Raw genomic sequence first — 22,313 nt, forward strand, 5'->3', positions numbered from 1 at the left:
AGCTTTTTTGCGTGTCTTTATTTAGCAGGATTGGAGTAAATCTAGACTTTGCTCTGATGTCTTCTGAACTGAAGAAATATTTAAATAAATGGTATTTATGCTTCAAACATCGGGCTTTCTACTAGACTGTATATACCTAGTAGCAGAAACGATCATCAATATTATTATACATCAAATTCTTACTCAAAGTTATCCAAAATAATGTACCTATGTGTTTACATTGTTTTTCACAGGCTCAATTTAATTCACAACATCTACTATATTTATAGAAAATCTCATAACACTCAGAAAACAAGACGTTCCCAAAAATATATGAGGAATATTACTAACTAAAGGATCAAGGGTCAATACAGACAACGTTTAGAAAGAAAGTTTATTTTTATCCGACCCCAGTTGGCCCCTCCAAAACAAATTTCATGAATAAATTTTTCCTTTGTAAACAAATCGAGCAGGCTATATTAAATTAAGGTTCTCTGGTGACTGAAAATGCAATGGAAAACCCAAGAAATGATCTTTGCACGTGTCATTTATTTTGCGCATGCGTTGTCTCAGGAGTTTGGAAGATGAGGATATAGTTAGTTCAGCAGGTTGGAAGTATGGCTACTGAAAATGATGGCGTAGGAAAAATGCTTCGCTCACGACAAAAAAAGTGATGCCAGTACTTTTACGGTATTTACGCTCAATACGTATTGAAAATTACACTTAAAAAATATCAAAGTACAGTTTGCAGTAGCCTAAACACCTTGAATAATTAATAGACATTATTAATTTCTTCGCCTTGACATTCCCAACTTTATTAGAATGTCTATTTCAAAACTTAGTATCTCAACCTACATTATCATTTTCTATTATCATACCTAAATCCTTCTCCGTGTGAGAGGAGGCCTGTGCCCAGCAGTGGGACGACAAAAGGCTGTAACAGTAACACACCTAAAGTACCTAGCATAACACAAAATAAAAAAACGACTATTTAGTCGAACAACAGTTGAGATTTCTTAGAACAACAGTATCGTTGTAGGAACATCATAACTTATTTTGTTATTAAAGTTTTTACAGCCAAAACGGGTTAGGTTTCTTAAGCTTGGACGTCGTAAAATACTTAGATGGACACTTAAGAATTATCTTAGAAGATAAAGAAGTTTGAGGCGTTGTACACAGTTTATGACGGTCCTAAGGATGGGTGATGAAATTCAGGAAGCTGTGTTATGTACTAGATTAATTTTGTTGGACTAAGGACCGGTTTCATAACTTTGAGATAAGATTTACTAGTTCAATTCATAGTTGTATCTTTAGAGTTTTACTGGGGAGTTTTTTGAAAAACAGATAGGAAGTGGTGAAGATCAGGCATTTTGGGGGCTCTCTCATGTTATTTTAGAGTATTACTGGGGAGTTTTCTTTTAACACGTAGTGATGAAGGAAGGGTTTTTCATGTAATTTTGACTTTCTAAAAGCGCTATGTTCCAGTCTAATTTGAATTAATGTAAATAACTTTAACTGAGACTTACGGGGAATAGGTGTAACTTAAATAATTCAACCAATTTTTTTTATTCTAGACATATGGAGTATCTGATCTTTAGAACCTTAGTAAATGCTTAACACGATACCTTTCAGTAATACTTTTTATTAGAAAACCTAGCTATAAGTAGCTCTTTACTGCCGGCATTAATTGTCGGTAGTACAAGAATCAATTACAAAAAATCTGTTCACAAAATCCAAACCGTTTCATTCCCTCAACTAAAAATCTTAAGACCACTTTGTCAGCCATAGGGTCCAAATGGAGTTGTTTGATTTGGTAATCGTTAGCCCTGAGAGGGTCGGTCCCCTAAACCATTATTTTTACAATGCTTCTCCCGGAACGCTCTGTTCCGATAAATTATTGTTATATGTGTATTAGTTGGAAGATTGGTGCAATTTTTCTTTGGCCTTATAGATTTTTAATCATATTATTTTTTACCATTGGATATGGAATTTTATTTTATTCAGAAAGGAACTCCAACAAACGATGCACATTACATGCACTGTTTTACAAAGTTCTTTGAAGATTTGTGTTCCTTCAGTTATAGGAAATCACATCATGCATACATCATCATGAATGAATGCATAATTTATTACCTCTACTATATGTATTTAAGGTTAATGCTTGCAGTAGGAATCAGAGTTCAAGTTTTTTTTTTCTTCACTATCGACGTCATCAACGGTAACTACTGTAACAATACAAGACTCACGCATGCGCATTTTGATCATCGTAATTTCCAAAAAGCATAGTTATGTTACAAGACTAACTGTACTGTATCGATTCTTAGCCTAGATCTATTAATTCAAATAAAGTAAGGACAATAATCACGTTCACTAAAAGCAATTTAATTCAAAGCCGCTTTTCTAAATAATTCGTTTATAATTAGTGCCAAGACAAATCACAATGCCAATAACCACAAAACAAATAATTTCCTAGCAATAACTAAACACTGAATTTAATATCTTGGTAACGGGTCAATAACTTAAGCTAGCTAAACCTACCCTTATTGGATTTCATTAAATACTATCAATTTACAGATGGGCTGTGGATGTAACTTAAACTGTTTAGTACCACAGGTCAATATTGATCCAAAAATGTAGGAAAAACGTATTGTTGTTTTAGATAGTGCATATTTAATTAAAGCAAATTATTTTCAAGTAATTGAGATAGAGAATAATTAGATTGCTATAAGAAATTGAGAGCTCCTTTGTATTAATAGGTGAAAAGGAAACAGAGAGACAAGTCCTATGTATTAGCCCTGACTCTCGAAGTTGGTGATTGATACGCTCGTGCCTCAGAGAGCAAAAGATAATGTCGGCCCTGCGCCTAGGGTAAAGGCGGGATAGATGCCGCAGTGGGATAGATGCCCCATTTTTAAAAAACCTAACTTCCCATGCTCGTGATTCAGAAACAAACGTTTAACTAGAAGCCACCAGCACCCCGCACCTAAATTAGCCACGCGCCATCGAGGGGTGAGGTCGCGTTTCGCTCGTGTGTGAATTCATCTCCGCGGCGAACTTACAGCGAGCGTAAAATTTTTAAAGGTGAGTATTTGCTGTTGTATAACTTTATAAGTAGATATTAAATCCATCAATTTTTTTATTACGTATGTATATTGTTTCATGAAGTATACATTTTGATGTAAATAGTTGCTCTATTGTATTTATTTATTTTAAAAAATACTAGGGCATCTAACCCTGTCAAAAAGGATAGTTGCCCTGATTTTTTACGGTATAGGTGCCCCTAGGGGCATCTATCCCTCCATACACCACGTGTACCCTGAATGTATTATAAGTGCTTTGAATATATATTTTTTATATTTTTCATGTGTGTAGGTATTTACACTTTTTATTGATTACGAATGATTTACTGTTCAAACAGTGAAGATGAAGACAATTCACCTAAGAACAAAGTTAAGGAATAAAAAACTAAAGGTTTGCCGGTGAAGAAGACTAAAAGAGATGGACAGGATGAGCCTAAAGATACAAATAAAAATAACTGCATAGAATGCTTTGAAAACTATGAACAAACAAAGTCTAAATCCGACTGGATTCAATGTGTAATGTGTTAGTGCTGGTTACATAAAACCTGTACAATTTTCAGAAATTTTTGCCCGAGATGTAGAAAACTTAAAGCACTGTCCGGTTAAATATTATGATGCTAAGTATATTGTGTTATTTTAGTTTTTAAGAAAGAATGATTTTTATGATTTTGCATGTTGAAACTAAATAATTAATATTTTATAATAAGGGTTTAAAATATAAAATACATAATTTTTGTTGAACAAATACTTTTAGAATTTTATTGTGTTAATTTTAATTAATCTGATAATGAATATAAAAAGATTTTAAAAACTGCAAAATACTTTTCATTTCAAATAAATTAAAGTAAAAAATATATATAAATATTATTAATATAATATACTTAAACAGTATGAAGGGCATCTATCCCGCACCGTAGGCATCTATCCTCGCTAGTATTTTCAAGGTGGGGCATCTATCCATAGGGGTAGGCATCTATCCCCAAAAATGGAGGTCTACAAAAAGCTAAAATCCGCAAAACGTGTAGTATATAGGTCCAAAAAGACAAATCACATATAAACATAAAGGATTAAACTAGTTACATTCATAGGTGTTATTAATGTAGAACCAATATTTATTAAATTATAAGCATATTTCAAAAAGTGGGGCATCTATCCCGCCTTTACCCTAATCTCTCTCCGGTCTTGTCAAATTGCCATCCCATGGGACTGGAATAGAGAATGCACCTAATGCCATTACTAGAAAAGTAATACTTTAGTTAAGATTTTTTTTATTCGGCAACACTATTAATAAACATTTCTTTATCCTGTACAATCATAAATTCATACTTACCATATTTCATTTTAAGTCCATAATACTCTGATTCAGAAGATAGAACTTCTCGATATTCTGGCATATCCTGAAGAGAATTCTGTCTCCGGGGCCTTAGCTAATTTGTTGATACCAACTTTGTTGTATTTGAGTAAAGACAAGGTCTTTACAGTTTTTTTTCTCAATGTGAACTTACAGATAATTGTATAGAGCAAGAGTCATTAACACCTCGCTTGTCGGACCAGCGTACTCGAAAAGTGCGTCAAATGTCGACACTTTTACAAGCTTTGTAAAAACGTCGGGTAGGTCTTCAGAAAAACGAAAATTATACCCTTAAGCCGATAATAAAACAGTATAAATTATACCTTCAAAGAATCCTCATTACTTTTCCTATCTATTAAAACAATTACGTAATTAAATATAACTTACCTGACTTTGCAGTGACGAGATGTTTTCATTTTGATAACTTAGAAGAACAAAAAATTTTGAAGAGCACCCCGTTTTTCATTAGTTCGGAGAATTAATTCGAAAAGGAAGAGTGACGATTTTTTATTCGGTCGTGTTCCTTGATTGAATTTCGTGTTTGGTTACTGTTAATCGATTTACGAATATTGCATTTCGTGTAGCTGTTTGACAAAGGAACTTCTGAAAAATATTTGGAATTGAGAACTTACCTGTAAATTGTACAAAAGCCTGTTACACATACAAGGCTTCATTGTCCATCCATGATATAAAAATGCCTGTACTTTAAAGAAGAGTATAGCCCATGAATTTGTTTCGGTGTTTCATTTCAAGGCAGTCAGATAGGAAATACCTGCCTCATAAAGTGATAAAAATATAAACAGTTTCGGTAAAATGGTATATGGGTAAAAATAACACCACAAAGTTTGTTCTAAAATGTTTAATGGCATAATTGTTTACAATAATCAGGTTTTGGATAACAGTACTTAATTTGTAGGATACAAGGTTACTATTATAACACCTAAAGGATACATGTTTCGAAAATAATTGGAAACAAAATAATACTGTTCTGAGTATAGGATTTTATGATACACAAACTTCATCGTGATTTTTTGATATTGCAGAATTATGAAGTGAAAAATAATAAAAATTGGACAATGTGTTGTGACAAAATTATAACAACATTTTTTTACAAAATTAATGTTATTATTTGATTCTAAAATAATAACGCTTACAATAATGGCCCTGCTTATGTACATATTTACACTAAGTTATATTACAACAATAAGCTCCTAATATATAATTATTATTAATAATAACAACATCACTATTACATTTACCGTCCTTGATAACAAATTGACTGAATTATTGAATGCAGTTTTTTGTTTCACTGCTCCTTCTGTCAGACCTGAGAAAAAATAAAAATATAATTGTCAATAGAATTTACGAATTTTATTATTGACTAGCTTCTGCCAGCGGTTTCGGCCGCATCCCGTGAAAACCTCTGCACGAACCCGGATAAAAATAGCCTATATATAAATAGCCTTCCTTGATAAATGGGCTGTCTAACACTGAAAGAATTTTTCAAATCGGACCAGTAGTTCCTGAGATTAGCGCGTTCAAACAAACAAAAACTCTTCAGCTTTATAATATTAGTATAGATTTTCCAATATTCCTTCCCAAAACTGACTTTCCCCTTGGCTGAAAGTAATTTAATTTATTTATCTTTTTTGTTTTTTAGTATTTTTTTTTGTTTCAAAGGAGAAAAAGAAACATTCGGCTACGACTTAGCCAATGTTACGAGATCGCCATTATATGCGTAGTTGCTACGCAAATATTATCAAGTTGATGTCTACCAATAAAATTATTTTTGTGAAAATCATCCAAAACAGTATAGACAATCTTTGTATACTTAGAACTGTTACTTAGGTACAGCATCGTTTTAATAAAACAATATAAAGGCAAAAAAATCTACTAAAGAAAATCAATCCAACCCAAAATATCCCAGTAAAAAAATCAGCCTAAAACAATTCCCCAGACATGATCCTACATCTACGTGTTTCAATTTCCTTTCTTACATTAGGCATATATTTATTCATATCGGCAAATACCCGGAGGAGTTAAATCTTATTTACTTACCGCCTATGTTAACTTCAGCAGCCGATTGGGAACTGGGGTATAGTTTTATTTCTGAAAAAAAAAATGTACGTATATTAAGTTTCTTTGGGGAATTATGAGTATCTCTTTTAATATTCTTGTATTTATTTTATTGGTTAAAGTCTTTAATGCTGTATTATTTTTGTGAAGAAATAATGTGCGTGGTGTTAATTTTTATTATACATTTTTTGCTACATGTAATGTGAAATCAAGAAAATGATAATATTTCTAAGGTTCATCCACTTCTTGGCTGAAATTAGCTTTAACAACTCGTGTTAGAATAAATTTCTTAAAATTTACAATATACACCCTATTTAGAGTAATATATGTTTATATTTAGGATATAATGTTTTTATACTGCTACTAAAACCCAGTACGAAAATCGGTTCTAAACACTATCACCTGACACTACCGGACTTTTTCTCAAAATTGAATTCAATATTTAGCTCTCTCTCTCTCTCTCTCTCTTTACAACTAAGTAGTGTTCTTATTCCCTAAACAATAAGGTTGAACTTACCATAAAGTCTGAGCGTGCCCTCACTCTTACCGAGCGAGTTGGTGCTCACACAGTTGTAAGTACCGATGTCACTTCTTGAAAAGTGTCTGATGGTCAGCTTCATCATCACCCTGTATGATGATCGCTCTTCACTTATCACGTACTTTGGCCTGAGGACAAAAATATAAAATATCTTAAGATTTTCTGAAAGACATGGCTCTAAGCTATAAGACCGCCCATTATGTCTCTCTTACTTTAATTAATTCTAAGTTCAAAAATGTATCTCGCTCGTCATATTAACATTCAATCCCTTCTTATTCATGTCATCTATTAGGCAGTCCATCCATCTTTTCTTGAGTCTTCGTCTCCCTCTCCATTCATCTACATTCATACTTAACACACTCTTTGTTGCAACCCTCCTCATTACATACCCATATAGGTACCATAACACTATCTATGAATGAAGCCACCATTTCAAAAAAAAAGGAACAACAATTCGAAAATTAAACATGAATCATTGACCACCCCAACGAACGGCTTGATGAAGATTAACGAGTCCACCAATCATTAAAGAGCAATGCTCTCTACCCCTTGTTATTCAAAAAAAGAATGCTAATAAAAAGCCCATCCATTGGTCCCACTTGACCGATACAAGTGATTTTCATACAACAATGGGGTATCATGGTAGCCATTGATGTATTGTCAGCCTCAATAGTGAGGGTATCAATCATCTCTATAATATGAACTCTTTACTGCGGTCTATACAATAGATGTGGAAATATAACCCCTTGAACAGAGGGCTATGAAAACAGACGAAAAAATACGTATTCAACAACTTCTGAGTACTTATCTCGAATTCATAATTTGGAGTTTATAAAGCTGAAAAGTACTTACGATCCCAACTTAATTTTTTTCTCAGTCCTAACGGTCCCACATGGGATATATTATTCCAAATGTATTAAAATCTAGATATTTAAATGATGTATGCAGTACCCTCGGGAAGCGTAAAACACCGCATTTTAATAATTGTCAATTCACTGATTTATCTTAATAATACTTTAATCTCCAATCATCTTTTATATACACGCTTCTCTCATGGCCACCATAGTCACTCACTGCCGTTCATATGGTATCATCAAGTGGGCTACTCGTTATCATAAATAAGTACCTATAGACACCACAAACTAGGGTGGATCTATTTTCTACATAACTATTGAGCTGATAAAGGATTTCATAAAAAGAACATTCAAGTACCTACATCTACATATTACGATTCTAAAGGAGATTTCATTTGTTTTATTTGTCAAGTATTGTACTGGTGGATTTTCCGCTCGGTTTTTCAAAGGGTCAGCAAATAATTTATTAACTATCGTTTCAAAGAATTACACCTGGGAAAACACGCCAGGTTTTTGTGTTCAACGGAATGTATCGAGCTTAGAAAAACTGAGCAAATACGCATGATAAAATCGCCTAGTGTGAACGCGAGAATATAGCATTTCTGGCACAAAAAAAAACCTTCGGAAACATTTTGGCATTTTAATTCATATACCTAGACTGTAAAAAATCCAACTATTTATATCTTTTTTAATCGTCCTAACGGCATCCAGGTATTAAAATTGGCTGAAATACGACGAGAATACTATACGCTTTTGGCAATATAGCAATTTTAGTAAAAAATTTAAAGGTTTCGTATTGGAGAGTATGCGATTTAAAACAGATTGAGTGACTGCCTATCTGACCTCCTCTACTCTGTTGCCTGGGCAATCCAATACCCAAATATTCTGGCTTTTGACTACCCATGAAGTGCCAAAGATGTTCAAATGACAATTGGGGCTTACCAATTTAACATGCCTTCCAAAATACGCGTATTGGATAATTGAAATAAGACCGCATTGAACATCCCTTAACGTACCTGATAATGATAATTCAGCTCCAACAGTAACAAAGCCTTCTAAATCAATGCAAATAGGAGATAATATCGATCTATCGAATCCGTATATCTCATGCACGCCTGTTTAATCCCTCAAGCTTCAGAACAATGGTTGCTTTATCAGTATTAGGTTGTATTACTGTGAATGGTTTAGCAAAAATAATGAGCTGTGATATTATGCGGACGTAGGAGCAAAATATTGTAATATTAGCTGTTCTTCATGGTTCCACCCATGTTCCAAAAGGATCTACTTCCCGTAGTCGGATATAAATAAGCCCATATCCTTTGTCAGGCTGTAGCTAGAAGTCTAAATCCTCTGTGTGGCCAAAATCCGTGGAAAAGGACACTAATTTTGGCTCAGTGGAGTCATCAGTATTTGACAGTAAATTCATAATTGACACAGGCCTCACCTCATAGACAAAGGATAAACATTAATGACTAGGTTTTCTCAAGATGGTTTGGCGATTTCAGACTTCACTTTGGTAATAAAATATTTTTGGCAAATGGACTTACTCATTTAGGGTCAGATAGGGCAGTCGCTCCTTGTAAAGCACTGGTACTCAGCTACATCCAGTTAGACTGGAACCCGACCCCAACATAGTTGGGTAAAAGGCTCGGAGGATGATGAGGACTTACTCATTTAGAAAAGATTTTTTCTCCTACTTTCATTATACCACTCTGTGAATAAAATATAGGTATTAGGGTGTCCCAAGACATAAGGGGGAATTTTTTTTTCTCGAATTAATGTACGCATACCCTCTATTTTTTTTCGTTTTGACCTCATTATCACCTATAATAAATATTATCTCGATCAGACAGTGGAAACCCGTGCCGACTTAATGCCAAAGTTTTCACATGAAAATTTGTACTGACTTACTATGGAGAAATTTAGATCTTAATTATTATTACTAAAAATAAACCTCGAATACATCCAAATAATGTTTTATCTTCTCATATACATTGAAAAATAATTTCATTGTTAAAATTTTCATTTTAAAGTAGTTTTTTTTTTACAGTCAGAATAAATTTTCCGATGTTCTAGGACGGTACCTAACAATAATTGTTTTTGTTCCTCATCTACTGTGATTAATCATTAAAAGTCTTGCATGAACTTCACCGATCTTTCGGCCACATCGTTCACTAACTCTCAGTGCTGAAACTTTGGCTTCTTGATACGAAGCATTATTTGACTAAAAGGTAGGACACATTCATGTAGAAAACTGTCATTAATTTTAAGGCGATCGATCAAAGAACTCGTTTTTTACTGAAATGAAGTTAGAGGTGATTTTGTCATACAACGTACCGTTAAGATCTTCTTTTGAAAAAAAAAAAATACCAAAGACAAAATAACCCCTGAAAAACGATACATCCAATCGTTTTTTAAGAGTTATTTCCTCTTTGCTCCTCTGAGGCGCGTGCTTTCTGTAACTCGCGCTAACTGTAGGCCGGCTGCTCTCCTGGCTGTCATTTAACATTTTGGACAGTCGTTTCGGGTAGTCAGAAGCCAATAAGTCTGACTCTAGTCTTATCAAAGGGTATTGGGTTGCTGGGTAACTGGGTTGATAAGTCAGATAGGCAGTCGCTCCTTGTAAAACTCTAGTACTCAGCTGAATCCGGCAAGACTGGAAGCCGACCCCAATATAGTGGGAAAAGGCTCGGGACATGATGATTTATTCTTATTAATCAAAATCAAACAAATTACATATGTAAGTTGCTTAAAAAGTCGTGATGGCGTTGCTTAAAAACGTCTTGTGTCTTTTGTCCCTCCAAACTTGATACAAGGTGACGAGTTTCGTCACACAATTAGGCAAAGATTTTGTTGGAATACGCGCCTTTTCCCAGTAGATAATGCATTCGCGAATAGTAAGATTTACGCTTTCATTCACAATTAAATCAATTTCCCGAATAGCACTAAGTACATAGTATACAACAAAGTCGCTTTTTCTGTCCCCGTGTCCCGTTGTAAGCTTACCTAATTCTTCAAAACTACGCAACCGATTTTCATGCGGTTTTCTCTAATAGATAGTGTGATTAAAGAGGAAGGTTTACATGTATAATAACAAACATTAAATAGCGGAGAAATACTGCTATTCCGTGCGAAGCCGGAGCGGGTCGCTAGTTGTACAATGAAACTGCCAGAACTTGTCCATTAGACGGAAGTTTTGAGCCCGTCATTTGATGCTTTAGGTCCCTAATTGAAAATATACCCTTTTTATAACTGCGTAAGTCTAGTGACATGTTGGCTGTTTGAAAACAATGATTCGATCACTAAATAACAAGAAATCACAAGCACATCGACGAGTTAGATCGCGTTAGTCTTAGAGAGCAAGTATGACATACATACAAATGTAAGTCGGCACGGGTTACCGTGGTCCTACCATCATAAAATTTTATTTATAATAGTTTTGGACCAAAAGGAAAAAAATAGGAGGGTATGCGTTAAAAAAAATGATTTTGATTTTTTTGGGACACCCTAATAGGTATATAATAAAAATATACGTACCCGTCAAGCAGCATCTCCCCTCGGTTCTTGAGCCAGTAGTTGATGGTGTTGGGGAAAGCTTCTACCGTACACTCGAGCACCACATCGGTGCCGAGCGGAGCACCCAATAGTTGGTTCGGCACTATCACGGTTGGGGAAACTGGTGGAAGAAAGTTTTTAAGTTAATGGATGAAGAATAAGTCTGAAATTCGAAAGGAATAAAATATTTTTGTGTGTTTCGTAAGTCTTCCATGGTACAAAAAACTTGTAGTTTTTAATAGTTTTTTTTAATGATCTTACTAGGATGACTTGGCATAGCAGTGCTCATGTTTAGTCTAATAGATTTTTAAACAAAAAGTTTTATGATCATGTGCCTATTTCTTCTTTCTACTATGTTATTGTTCATGGTTGCACTCTTATTACTTTTAAAGCCTTCTCTCAAATATGTTGGGGTCGGTTTCCAGTCTAAGCGGGCGCAGCTGAGCACCAATGTTTTACAAGGAGCGACTGCCATTAGCCATTGCCATTCTAATCTCACTATATCACTTACAATTAAAAAGTTACACTATCAAACTGTCTACTTAACAGAAAATTACCTGCTTAACTCCTAATCTTCGTAACAGAATTACACTTAAACTGGAGTAGTACGCATAATAAGATTAGCTGTCAGCTCAGGTAAGACATGGCATCAATGCCAAATAATCCCGGTTCGATGAACCAGTGTGTTAGAATATTCATCGTACCTAGTGTTTGATCTAGAACAGGGGTTCTGAACCCCTGGTTTGGTAGGCCATAGGTATTATAATTACACAAGTACATACAATTAATTACATATGTAGTAACTTGCAATTGATATAGTTTGGTAAAGAAGTCAGCAGGTCCACCTAGGCTAGGTCCACCTTACTGAATTTGTCAAATTTTACCAATCGAACATTCACCTTCCACTGTTGTGATAAGGTTGACAATCTATTGGTGAAATTTGACAGATTGTTGTAGGTTGATATGCTGTTGTGTGTGCCAGAACTTACCTATCAATTACATAACAAAACGATAACTATATACATAGAAAATAACAACTGTAAGTAGGTACTTATTGCATCTTATGAACTATATACCATAAAATCAGACCCCAGTAGCATACCTCTTTATTTTATAAATTTTCACGACAAGAAACAAATGTTCACGACTCCTGATCTAGGATAATCATATACAAAGCTATATTTTGAAGCAGGAAGATATTTCGGAATATACCTGCTGTATCGCTGTAGTTTCAGGAATAGGTATAAGTGATACGCTGAAATACTACCTGAATGGTACTGTTGGTGGTTTCAGGGGAACTCTGAACATCGCACTATGTATTGTAAAGTAGTAGTTATGTACGAGAATAATTGAAGTAATATGGTCTTAAATGTGATTATTATATTAAACACATACTTGCCAATGAAATTGCTTGTTAATTTTTAAGGTTCACCATGTACTTATGATCGTTTAAGAGTATTTTAATTTCTGGATCACAAGTTTTTCTTCCCAATAATGTTTTGTACTTCACATAGCCATTATTCGATCTTAAAAACTAAGCAAAGCTATTTAGGTACATATAGTGAAAAATAAAATTCTTACTTTTTTAAAAGTATTTTTGTCGAAATGAAAAATTCAAACTTATATTTATCTGTACATTCTGCAAATCTGTAATCACATACACTAATTCCGCCTACTCACTTATCTCTAATACAAATTCCAGTCGCATGAAAAACAATTAGGAACGAAAGAATAGAGAGGCTCCTAAATGAAGGGGTACCGTGATTTCTGACTCAAGGGACCAACGTGCCTAGACTTGAATTATTTACAGCTATCGTAGTTTAGTTGTTTTTTTTTCTTTTCACACAGTCTATCTGTATCTCTTTTTATTCTAGCTCTCCCATAACGGGCCTGCTGGAAGACATTTTTTATGAAATAAGCTGTACCTTAGCACACTATTTGTTCTATTTTTCTCTGTGTTCTGTGTGTAACTGTGTACATAAACTATTAAATAAATAAATATTTTTTTGGGAATGACAAAGTGGTGTTTGTATTTTTTTTATTAGAGAAATAATATTTTCCATATATTTATTTTAAGGTTTTAAAAACAATTAGGAACGAAAGAATAGAGAGGCTCCTAAATGAAGGGGTACCGTGATTTCTGACTCAAGGGACGGCTCCGGGGACTAACGTGCCTAGACTTGAATTGTGTATAGCAATCGTACTTTAGTTTTTTATTGATGAAGTTAGGGGGTGATAAAGTGATATTTAGATTATTTTTTTGTGAAATAAATACTTGATTGAATATTTTTTTGTGTAGGTATTTTACTTTAAGAATTGTTTTTTTTGTATAGACGATTATAGGTAGTTAAGAGCTGCTGTTGATATGAATATTTAAATAGGTAAATGTAATGTAAAAATTGATTTTAGAGCAATATAGGTAGGTAAGATAACATTAAATCAAATAAAATTGTTTGAAAAAGTAATTAAATAAAATCAAATCCAAGAAAAACTTATTTTATTAGTGTAAATCCTCATAAAAACCAAAGTACACTACATGCCAAACCATTTAAGACAAAGATAAGCTTAACGCTAAAACTGAAACGCGACCATTGACTTTAAAATAAGCTATTACACCTACATTCACAATAGCCGTACAAAATGGCTTAAAACGGCTTAAATGGCTATTTGCAGGAAATGTTTACGTGTTAACGGGATGTTAGTGACGATATTCATGCAAAGTGCCTTCGAACAAATAAATAGCCAACTATTGTGGTAACACCGCTTATGATTGTATCTTTGAATTTTACTGAACATTCGCTATGTTAGCGAGGGAATAGATTTCAGTGGATAACTAACTTTATGGGGCTGGTTTTTGCAAAAAAATAGAAGTATAACTGGCTACGGGAGCGCAAAATAGTGCTTTTTTATGTATTAACGTCGAATGGATGAGAAACAGTGTAGGATATTGTAATTTCTGAGTGCCAATGCTATTTATTAATAAAAAAATGGCATTAATACAAAGATCCTAATATTAAGTGTATTGTAAAGTAATAAGTAGTCAAGCTATGATCAAGTAAAGTTAATAAGAAATATGTAAAAAGCGTAAACTGAGGATTATTTCAGTACTTTCCATTTAACATTCTTGGTACACATTAGATGGTATTAGCTATAGCAAGTAATACTTGGAATATAAACGTGTATGAAAAATGTGAGTAAGTAGATTTTCTGCTAGTTGATTTTTCTAGGAAACACGTGTCATGCGAGTAAGTATTTCAATAAACTAGTATTTATAAAATTTATCTAAGCATATAATTGCTGAACTTTTTTTCAAGTTTATGGGTAATCAGCGAAGGGTATAACCTATACGCGGAAGCCTACCTTTTGAATCTACATATATCTGTCTCTAAAAAACCGCACTTTCAGTCGTTTCAGACGCAAAACTGAAAGTTTTTGAGACGGTGAAACGATTATATTTCTGTCTTCAGGTAAAAATACAGTAAATGACATGAATCACTTAACCTACCTAAACACATCTCTTAAACAAAGTACATAAAAGCTTGACAATCTGAAGAACAATTGGAAATCTTAGCGTTCATTCAAGAGTGTAGAGTGAATTTCTCGAACCAGCGAGTTCGTTCCCGATCCCGGGACAATCCGGGATAAGTTCCCGCCTTATCTAACATTGCCTTACGTACAAACCGCTGTTCAAATCCTTTCGTTTGGTATAACGATGATTTTTTATTAAACCTGGCTCGATTTTCGGTATTTTTAGTCAATATTCTTTTTGATATTCAAAGAGTTGAGTGAATGGGAATGGGAATCAATTTTTTTTGGGTGTCAATGTGTTATTGGGGTAGTGAGCACTTGGAGTTTAATGGGAATCGAGACTGATTTAAAGGAAAATACCTAAATAAATGAGAGGTCTGGTCTGAAATCCACGTATGCAATTCAAAGGATTTTAAATGCATTTTTATATGATAGTATTTTAGCTTCAGTCGGGAAAATTGGAATCTGACTGGACAGTTTTTTTTTATGTTGGCACCCAATATGGAAACTCGCCGTCTTGACTAAATTTAATTTAATGTGTCATAAAATAGGTATAGCCTAAGATTAACATGACCTTTACCAAGAAACCAGCTAACTACTCATACAAAATAAACTATCCGATTACATGAGAAAATTACATCCCGTTAAAGCAGTATAACAGCGCATCACAAAGCAAATGCTGTCGTTAAAAATTTATTCTCCTCTTAATAGGACGGTAGACTATAAAAGTGTGTAAAGTACAAGTTGTTTCAAACAACGGCTGTTGTCGTAAACAAGGAGATATTTCATATTACCTACCTGTACCTAGGTACCTGTACCTAGGTAAGAAAGTGGTAGGTACTCTGATTTCGACACAGTACACTAAGAGTCTGACACTCCCTCACCTTGCACCCACAACGGGAGAGATCGTTTAGGTACAGTGCACTGCAACAATACAGATGCATCAATAATTACATTTTTAACTTATTAATCTTTTGATCTGTCCACTGAAGTTAGTTTCACTTTTAATGGCCACAACAAACCTATCATTCCTATGGAGTCTAGAGTCCTTCTTGTTCCAAGGCCAGGGTAACTCTTTCGAAATCCCGCAATCATAACTCGGTTATTGGTCTAAAAACACGTTAAGGGTTGAAAAATAGTGAACCAAATATTTTTTGGATTCTGCAAGATAACATTTTGTAATTTTCTAACACCTGAAAGTCTGTGTTTTAATTTTACTAAAATTACTAGATTTACAAATGTTTTCCCAAATAACTAATTTCCACTACTAACAAAAACTAAAATCCTCAATTAGGTCTGGAAACCACTAAATATTCCAAGTGTATGATCTCTATATCAGCTTAGAGAGGCTCCCGAACCCAATGATAGGGAAGAGTCAATTATACGCGAGGACGGCTTACAAGAGAGAGATCAATTCGGCTTTATCACGACTGGGGTTGTGGTACAAGGTATAAGAATAAAGCGATTGTTGACAATTGTTGAAGAAATGTAATGTTATGAGCAGTTTGATGACAGACGCCACAATGAGAGAGAATTACCTATACTTCCTTTATGGCCAAGCCTGGAAAAACTGCACGTGATATAAGGTAAGATCCCTTTTATTTATATTTATATCAACATCATTCTCAATGGGTGTTTTTTTCCAAAACACTGTGAAATAAGCTATCCGGTATTTACATATTTTAAGAGTCTGCAAACTACAGCCTTCACTTGTATGAGCATTAAAATTGGATAGAATTTATTTTCTAAATTAAAATTTTTGTAACACTCCCCGCTTTTAACTTGGTCCACCAGCTTAGTTATACGAAGGTAGGCAAGAGGAATAATCGTCTAATTGTATTGGAAGCAGAGGTGAGAGCCGCTCAATTTGTTTCATTCTACCTTATTTACAGACAATCGCTAAGAACTTCTCGTTATATCTCATAATCAACTTTGTTATTCAATATTAAATAATATTCAGTGAAATAGAATGTTCTCGAATACCTTCTTTGTGATTTCACGATATTATTTTTCCAATTATAAGTGACATTGGTGTTTGACTTCGCAGTTTGATTTTTAGTCTGAAGCTGATACTAAGAAATATTAGAATCTAAATCAATCAAAATTGGTTTAAAGTGATATTTATCTTCATAAAGATTTTGTTATTTGTAATATAAATGAAAGTCCTTGATCTTGGGTTACTTGAGTTTTATTTCACAACACACATTCACTGTACCACAGTTACATAGTCGACCCATACGAAGGATATGGAAAAAGACAGATGACAGATCATAGCGGAAGTTATTATATTAGTGACGTACTAATTAGTATTACTAATTAGTGATGTTACAACATCCCCCCTGTTAAGTTTAAATTAACCCTTGACAAACAATAGACTTAAGACTATGGACTGACTTGACAAAAATTGACTTTATTATACATAGTTATGATAGACAAAGGTTTTTACTTAATTATGACTTAATTTAGATTACAATTATATACTTAATCTATTTCTTCTATTAGCCTACGAGAAGGCTTTACAAATCGACCTGAACGTGTGACAATTTGACTACTTGAGGATTGAGATGAGAGTTCTTGAGGTCCAGCCTTCTGACTGTCACCATCCTCTCTCCCCTGCGACGATGACGACGACGACGACGAGTTGGATAGCATAGGAGAGTACTTATGCCTTAAGTGAATTCTATTTCTCCTATACCTAACTCCATTGACATCCTCAATGACATATGACCTATTATTTGCCAGCCTTTGCTTGACAATGGCATGTTCCCAATTATAATTTGGTTTTCTTTTAAAGTAGACATGATCATTAGGATACAACAATGACAAAGGCTTAGAATTTCTATTATAATATTTTGACTTATTGACATTATTCTTGTTTACACATTCTTTGTAATCTTTAAATTTTACAACCTTTGGTTTTAATTTTTTATATGACTTTGGAACATTATCTCTTAAATTCCTAGACATTAACAGTTGTGCTGGGGATGGTAAATTATTTTTAGGTGTATTTCTATATTGTAATAAGGCTATATAAGGATCAGACGAATTTTCTTTACATTTTTTCAACATATTTTTTACAATTTTGACTGAACTTTCTGCTTGACCATTTGACTGTGCATGATATGGGCTAGTAATAATATGTTCTATGTCCCATTCATGTAAAAAATTCTTGAATTCTAAAGATTGGAAAGGAGGTCCACCGTCAGACACTAATGACAGAGGTATACCATGACGGGCAAAAATAGACTTTAAATGTGTAATTACATTTTTGGCTGTACTATTTTTATTTAACAAAGCTATCTCTATGTATTTAGAGTAATAATCTGAACTTTTGACCGTAATTACTATGCTATTCACCCATTCTGTAGGCTTAGTGACTTTTTCAATGACTTGCATGCTCTCCATGCGATCCAACTCCTCGCGTAGCTTTCCAAGCATCGCAAATGGTACTCTCCTGGGAGGATCCACGCATGGTACTGCATCAGGTTTGAGTTTCAGGTGACAGACAGGAGGTAGACAGCCAAGACCCTGAAAAACATCATTATATTGTGTTAGAATTTGTTGACAAAAATTTTGTTTAGATACTGAAAAAACTCTTTTAATTATTCCTAACCTTTCACAAGTAGGAAGACCTAAGACATTGGGACATACTAAATTTGCGACTATGAATACTATATTTTCACTGACAGTGTTATTATTTAATATTAAATTGCATTTAATATTGACTTTTCCCATAATGGGTATTGACTTGCCACAAAATCCTGTGACATTTATGTGACATTTGACAAGTGACATTTGACTTTGTTGACGTTTTAAAGAAACAAAAGTTTGTTTTGACATTATGTTAAGATCAGCTCCTGAATCAATGATACAATTAAATTGTGAATGACCTACTTTAACATTTATGTTCCAAGACTGTTTACTATTGTTAATGTTATGTTTATGTTTTGACTCGACTGTATTGACTTGACTAAATGATGATGTGACTTGTTGACTGTGATATGGTGATGTGACTGTTGTGATTGTGTGAGGTGATTCCTCAGACATGTGTCTGTACTCATCATTGAGATACACACTTTGACTATCACAACTTTTATTTGAATTATGACAATATGACTTGAGAATTGATTTCTCTGACTGGTGACTGCTTTCATCACCGAGGTACTTTTCAGACCTCTCAGACATGACATTATCACCCTTATCATCTTTGAAATATGACTTGAGAATTAATTTCTCAGACTGGTGACTGCTTTCATCACCGAGGTACTTTTCAGACCTCTCAGACATGACATTATCACCATTATCATCATTGAAATATGACTTGAGAATTAATTTCTCAGACTGACAATATGAGTCTCGGTGAGATCTCTCAGGAATGACACCAATGTCATCACCGGAATCATTCCCTGACTGTGACTGACTATGTATGTGTGTAAATTGTGGTGGTGGAGACAAGTGGTACAGTGAATGTGTGCTTGCTGACTTGACATGTTTATAGTGACTGTTATATGACTTTAAATGACAATTAGACTTATGACTTTGACTGGAGCTATGACTATTCAAAATTCCAACAAAATAATCTTGATTATTATTATGACTATGACTTGAATTAAACGACTCTAAATGACTGATATTTTTATTTTTGAAGCAATATTTAGCAAAATGACCAAATGATTTACATGACCTGCATTTGACTCCTTGCGCTGGGCACTTGTAGCGGTGAGATTGCCCACAGCGGCTACACGTCCTCGAGCGCCTTTCAGGGTTGGGAGACTTCCCTGCGCCAGAACCCTGCTGACCGACTGGTGAAGCTCGCTGTCGACGATCCCCTCGACTACGGCTCCTCCGACGTAGATGCATGACATTTTCTGACTTTTCAACGTTGGAACTACTGACAATTTTTTCAGCATCCTGCTGTGCGACGATCAGTGTTGTTGCCAGTTCTCGCATCTTCTGATATGTCAGATCAGGTTCCTGGAGTAGTCTCTGACGTACATGCGCTAAATCCATATGCAGATTTGCAATGAAAATATCCCTGATGAGCGATTCCCTGAGTGTTCCAAATTCACAATCTTGGCTTTTGTTCTCCAGATCTGCTAGGAATCCTTCGATCGACTCGGATTTCTGTTGCTTTCTGGTGAAGAACATGTGACGGCACATGGTTATGTTCCTTCTGGGCTCAAAAAAATTCTGAAATTTGGACTTGACTTCGGCAAGCGTGGTCTTCTCAATGGTGAGGTTGAAAGTATTGAATATATTTAAGCCCTTTTCACCTATGAGATGCAACAAGATAGCTATCTTACGCTTTTCGGGTGCCTTATCCAAACCCGTGGCCAACAGATACAGCTCCAACTGCTGCCACCAGCGTTTCCACGCCTCCGCATTATTATTTGTGGAATCTGACGAAATTTGCAGTGATTTTATTTTGCTGTTAAGGCCTTGGACGCCATTATGGTCGCCCACGCCGCATGGCTCGGAACTCGACTGGTCCATTTTCGCGACCGACTGTCTTCCAGACTTCGACTTTTTTGACTTGAGTTCTTCTTGACTTCTGACACCATGTAATATAAATGAAAGTCCTTGATCTTGGGTTACTTGAGTTTTATTTCACAACACACATTCACTGTACCACAGTTACATAGTCGACCCATACGAAGGATATGGAAAAAGACAGATGACAGATCATAGCGGAAGTTATTATATTAGTGACGTACTAATTAGTATTACTAATTAGTGATGTTACAACATTATTTTCAAGAAGTATTTTCAAAATATTACAGTATTACCCATCTGCCGCCGGTCCACGCGCCACAGCGGCAGCTCACTGGCCACGTAGCTCTCCACTACACAACAATATACTCACAGTTAACATTAAGTATGATGCGCTTGCTGACGGCAGGCGGCACGTCGTTGGCGGCGATGCACAGGAACGCGCCCATCTGCCGCCGGTCCACGCGCCACAGCGGCAGCTCACTGGCCACGTAGCTCTCCACTACACAACAATATACTCACAGTTAACATTAAGTATGATGCGCTTGCTGACGGCAGGCGGCACGTCGTTGGCGGCGATGCACAGGAACGCGCCCATCTGCCGCCGGTCCACGCGCCACAGCGGCAGCTCACTGGCCACGTAGCTCTCCACTACACAACAATATACTCACAGTTAACATTAAGTATGATGCGCTTGCTGACGGCAGGCGGCACGTCGTTGGCGGCGATGCACAGGAACGCGCCCATCTGCCGCCGGTCCACGCGCCACAGCGGCAGCTCACTGGCCACGTAGCTCTCCACTACACAACAATATACTCACAGTTAACATTAAGTATGATGCGCTTGCTGACGGCAGGCGGCACGTCGTTGGCGGCGATGCACAGGAACGCGCCCATCTGCCGCCGGTCCACGCGCCACAGCGGCAGCTCACTGGCCACGTAGCTCTCCACTACACAACAATATACTCACAGTTAACATTAAGTATGATGCGCTTGCTGACGGCAGGCGGCACGTCGTTGGCGGCGATGCACAGGAACGCGCCCATCTGCCGCCGGTCCACGCGCCACAGGGGCAGCGAGCTGCCGACGAAGCTTTCCACTACATAGAACAAAGACAAACAAAGTTACGTTAGAAATCGAACAGAAAGACCCCATGCTCGGTCACGCCTGATAACCACTAGGCCAAGCAAAGACTCATATTTTAGTGCAGGCAACATACACGGCATTGTCAGTATAGTTATTTAGTCTCATTACAATCCGATATACAGGTTTATTCTCCAACAACTAGCTTTGATATCATTTCGTGGAATGCGCGTTAATTTATACAGGGATATTTGTGGTTAAATCCTGTAATAGCAAGATATAAGCCTCGCATTGATTAGAACATCCGTTAATGACCGCCAGCATAGTTTAGCAGAGATTCTAATTGTATTCGATAAACCAGGTTAAACCTTGGTGCCATAGTATAAATTGTTTTATTATTATTTTTTGTACATAATACCTATGAACAAAACTTTTCAATAAATAATAATTAAAAATTATTATTAAGTACTAATATTATAATTAATGTGAAAGTAACTTTGTTCCTTTGTCTATCTCGTTTTCACTACAAAACTAAATAAAATGAAGTAAAGTCTAGAGGATGAGAAAAGATATCACTCAGAGCATAAAAAAAATACCTAGGCACCTACATGAAAACCCAGAAAGAAAAGCTGAAACCAGAACACTACTCAATCTACAACAACAATATTCAAGATGAACCAAGAAAAACATACTAAAAATAACACCCACACAAACATAGGTATTTAATAACGTCCCACAACATACTGACCGCAACTATTCAATAACGGTCCAGAATACCTT

The 22,313-nt window shown here is 35.4% G+C and overlaps 2 protein-coding genes and 1 long non-coding RNA gene across 3 annotated transcripts in view; all 3 read right to left on the bottom strand.

Moving 5' to 3' along the window:
- Positions 1–5,605: 5,605 nt before the first annotated feature.
- Positions 5,606–7,147, bottom strand: LOC135118059 (uncharacterized). The gene is made up of 3 exons (XR_010277335.1): positions 7,004–7,147; positions 6,469–6,519; positions 5,606–5,737 (listed from the first exon to the last, which is right to left on the bottom strand). It is a non-coding gene; the product is annotated as an uncharacterized LOC135118059 (long non-coding RNA).
- Positions 7,148–11,420: 4,273 nt separating this feature from the next.
- Positions 11,421–22,313, bottom strand: part of LOC110384298 (limbic system-associated membrane protein) — a 135,526-nt gene continuing 124,633 nt past the window's right edge. Inside the window, exons 6-7 of the mRNA XM_064039008.1 lie at positions 20,825–21,549; positions 11,421–11,554 (exon numbers count right to left, since the gene is read on the bottom strand). Coding sequence (XP_063895078.1) covers positions 21,401–21,549 — 149 coding nt within the window. The 3' untranslated portion in view covers positions 11,421–11,554; positions 20,825–21,400. The remainder of the gene's footprint in view (positions 11,555–20,824; positions 21,550–22,313) is intronic.
- On the bottom strand, positions 18,299–20,703 carry LOC126054446 (uncharacterized). Its single transcript, XM_049840165.2, has 2 exons — positions 18,575–20,703; positions 18,299–18,489 (listed from the first exon to the last, which is right to left on the bottom strand). The coding sequence occupies exons 1-2, from the start codon at positions 20,452–20,454 to the stop codon at positions 18,456–18,458; spliced, it is 1,914 nt and encodes a 637-aa protein (XP_049696122.2). The 5' UTR covers positions 20,455–20,703; the 3' UTR covers positions 18,299–18,455.

Source organism: Helicoverpa armigera, chromosome 17 (assembly GCF_030705265.1).
Source record: "Helicoverpa armigera isolate CAAS_96S chromosome 17, ASM3070526v1, whole genome shotgun sequence".
In the NCBI taxonomy this organism is placed as follows: Eukaryota; Metazoa; Arthropoda; class Insecta; order Lepidoptera; family Noctuidae; genus Helicoverpa; species Helicoverpa armigera.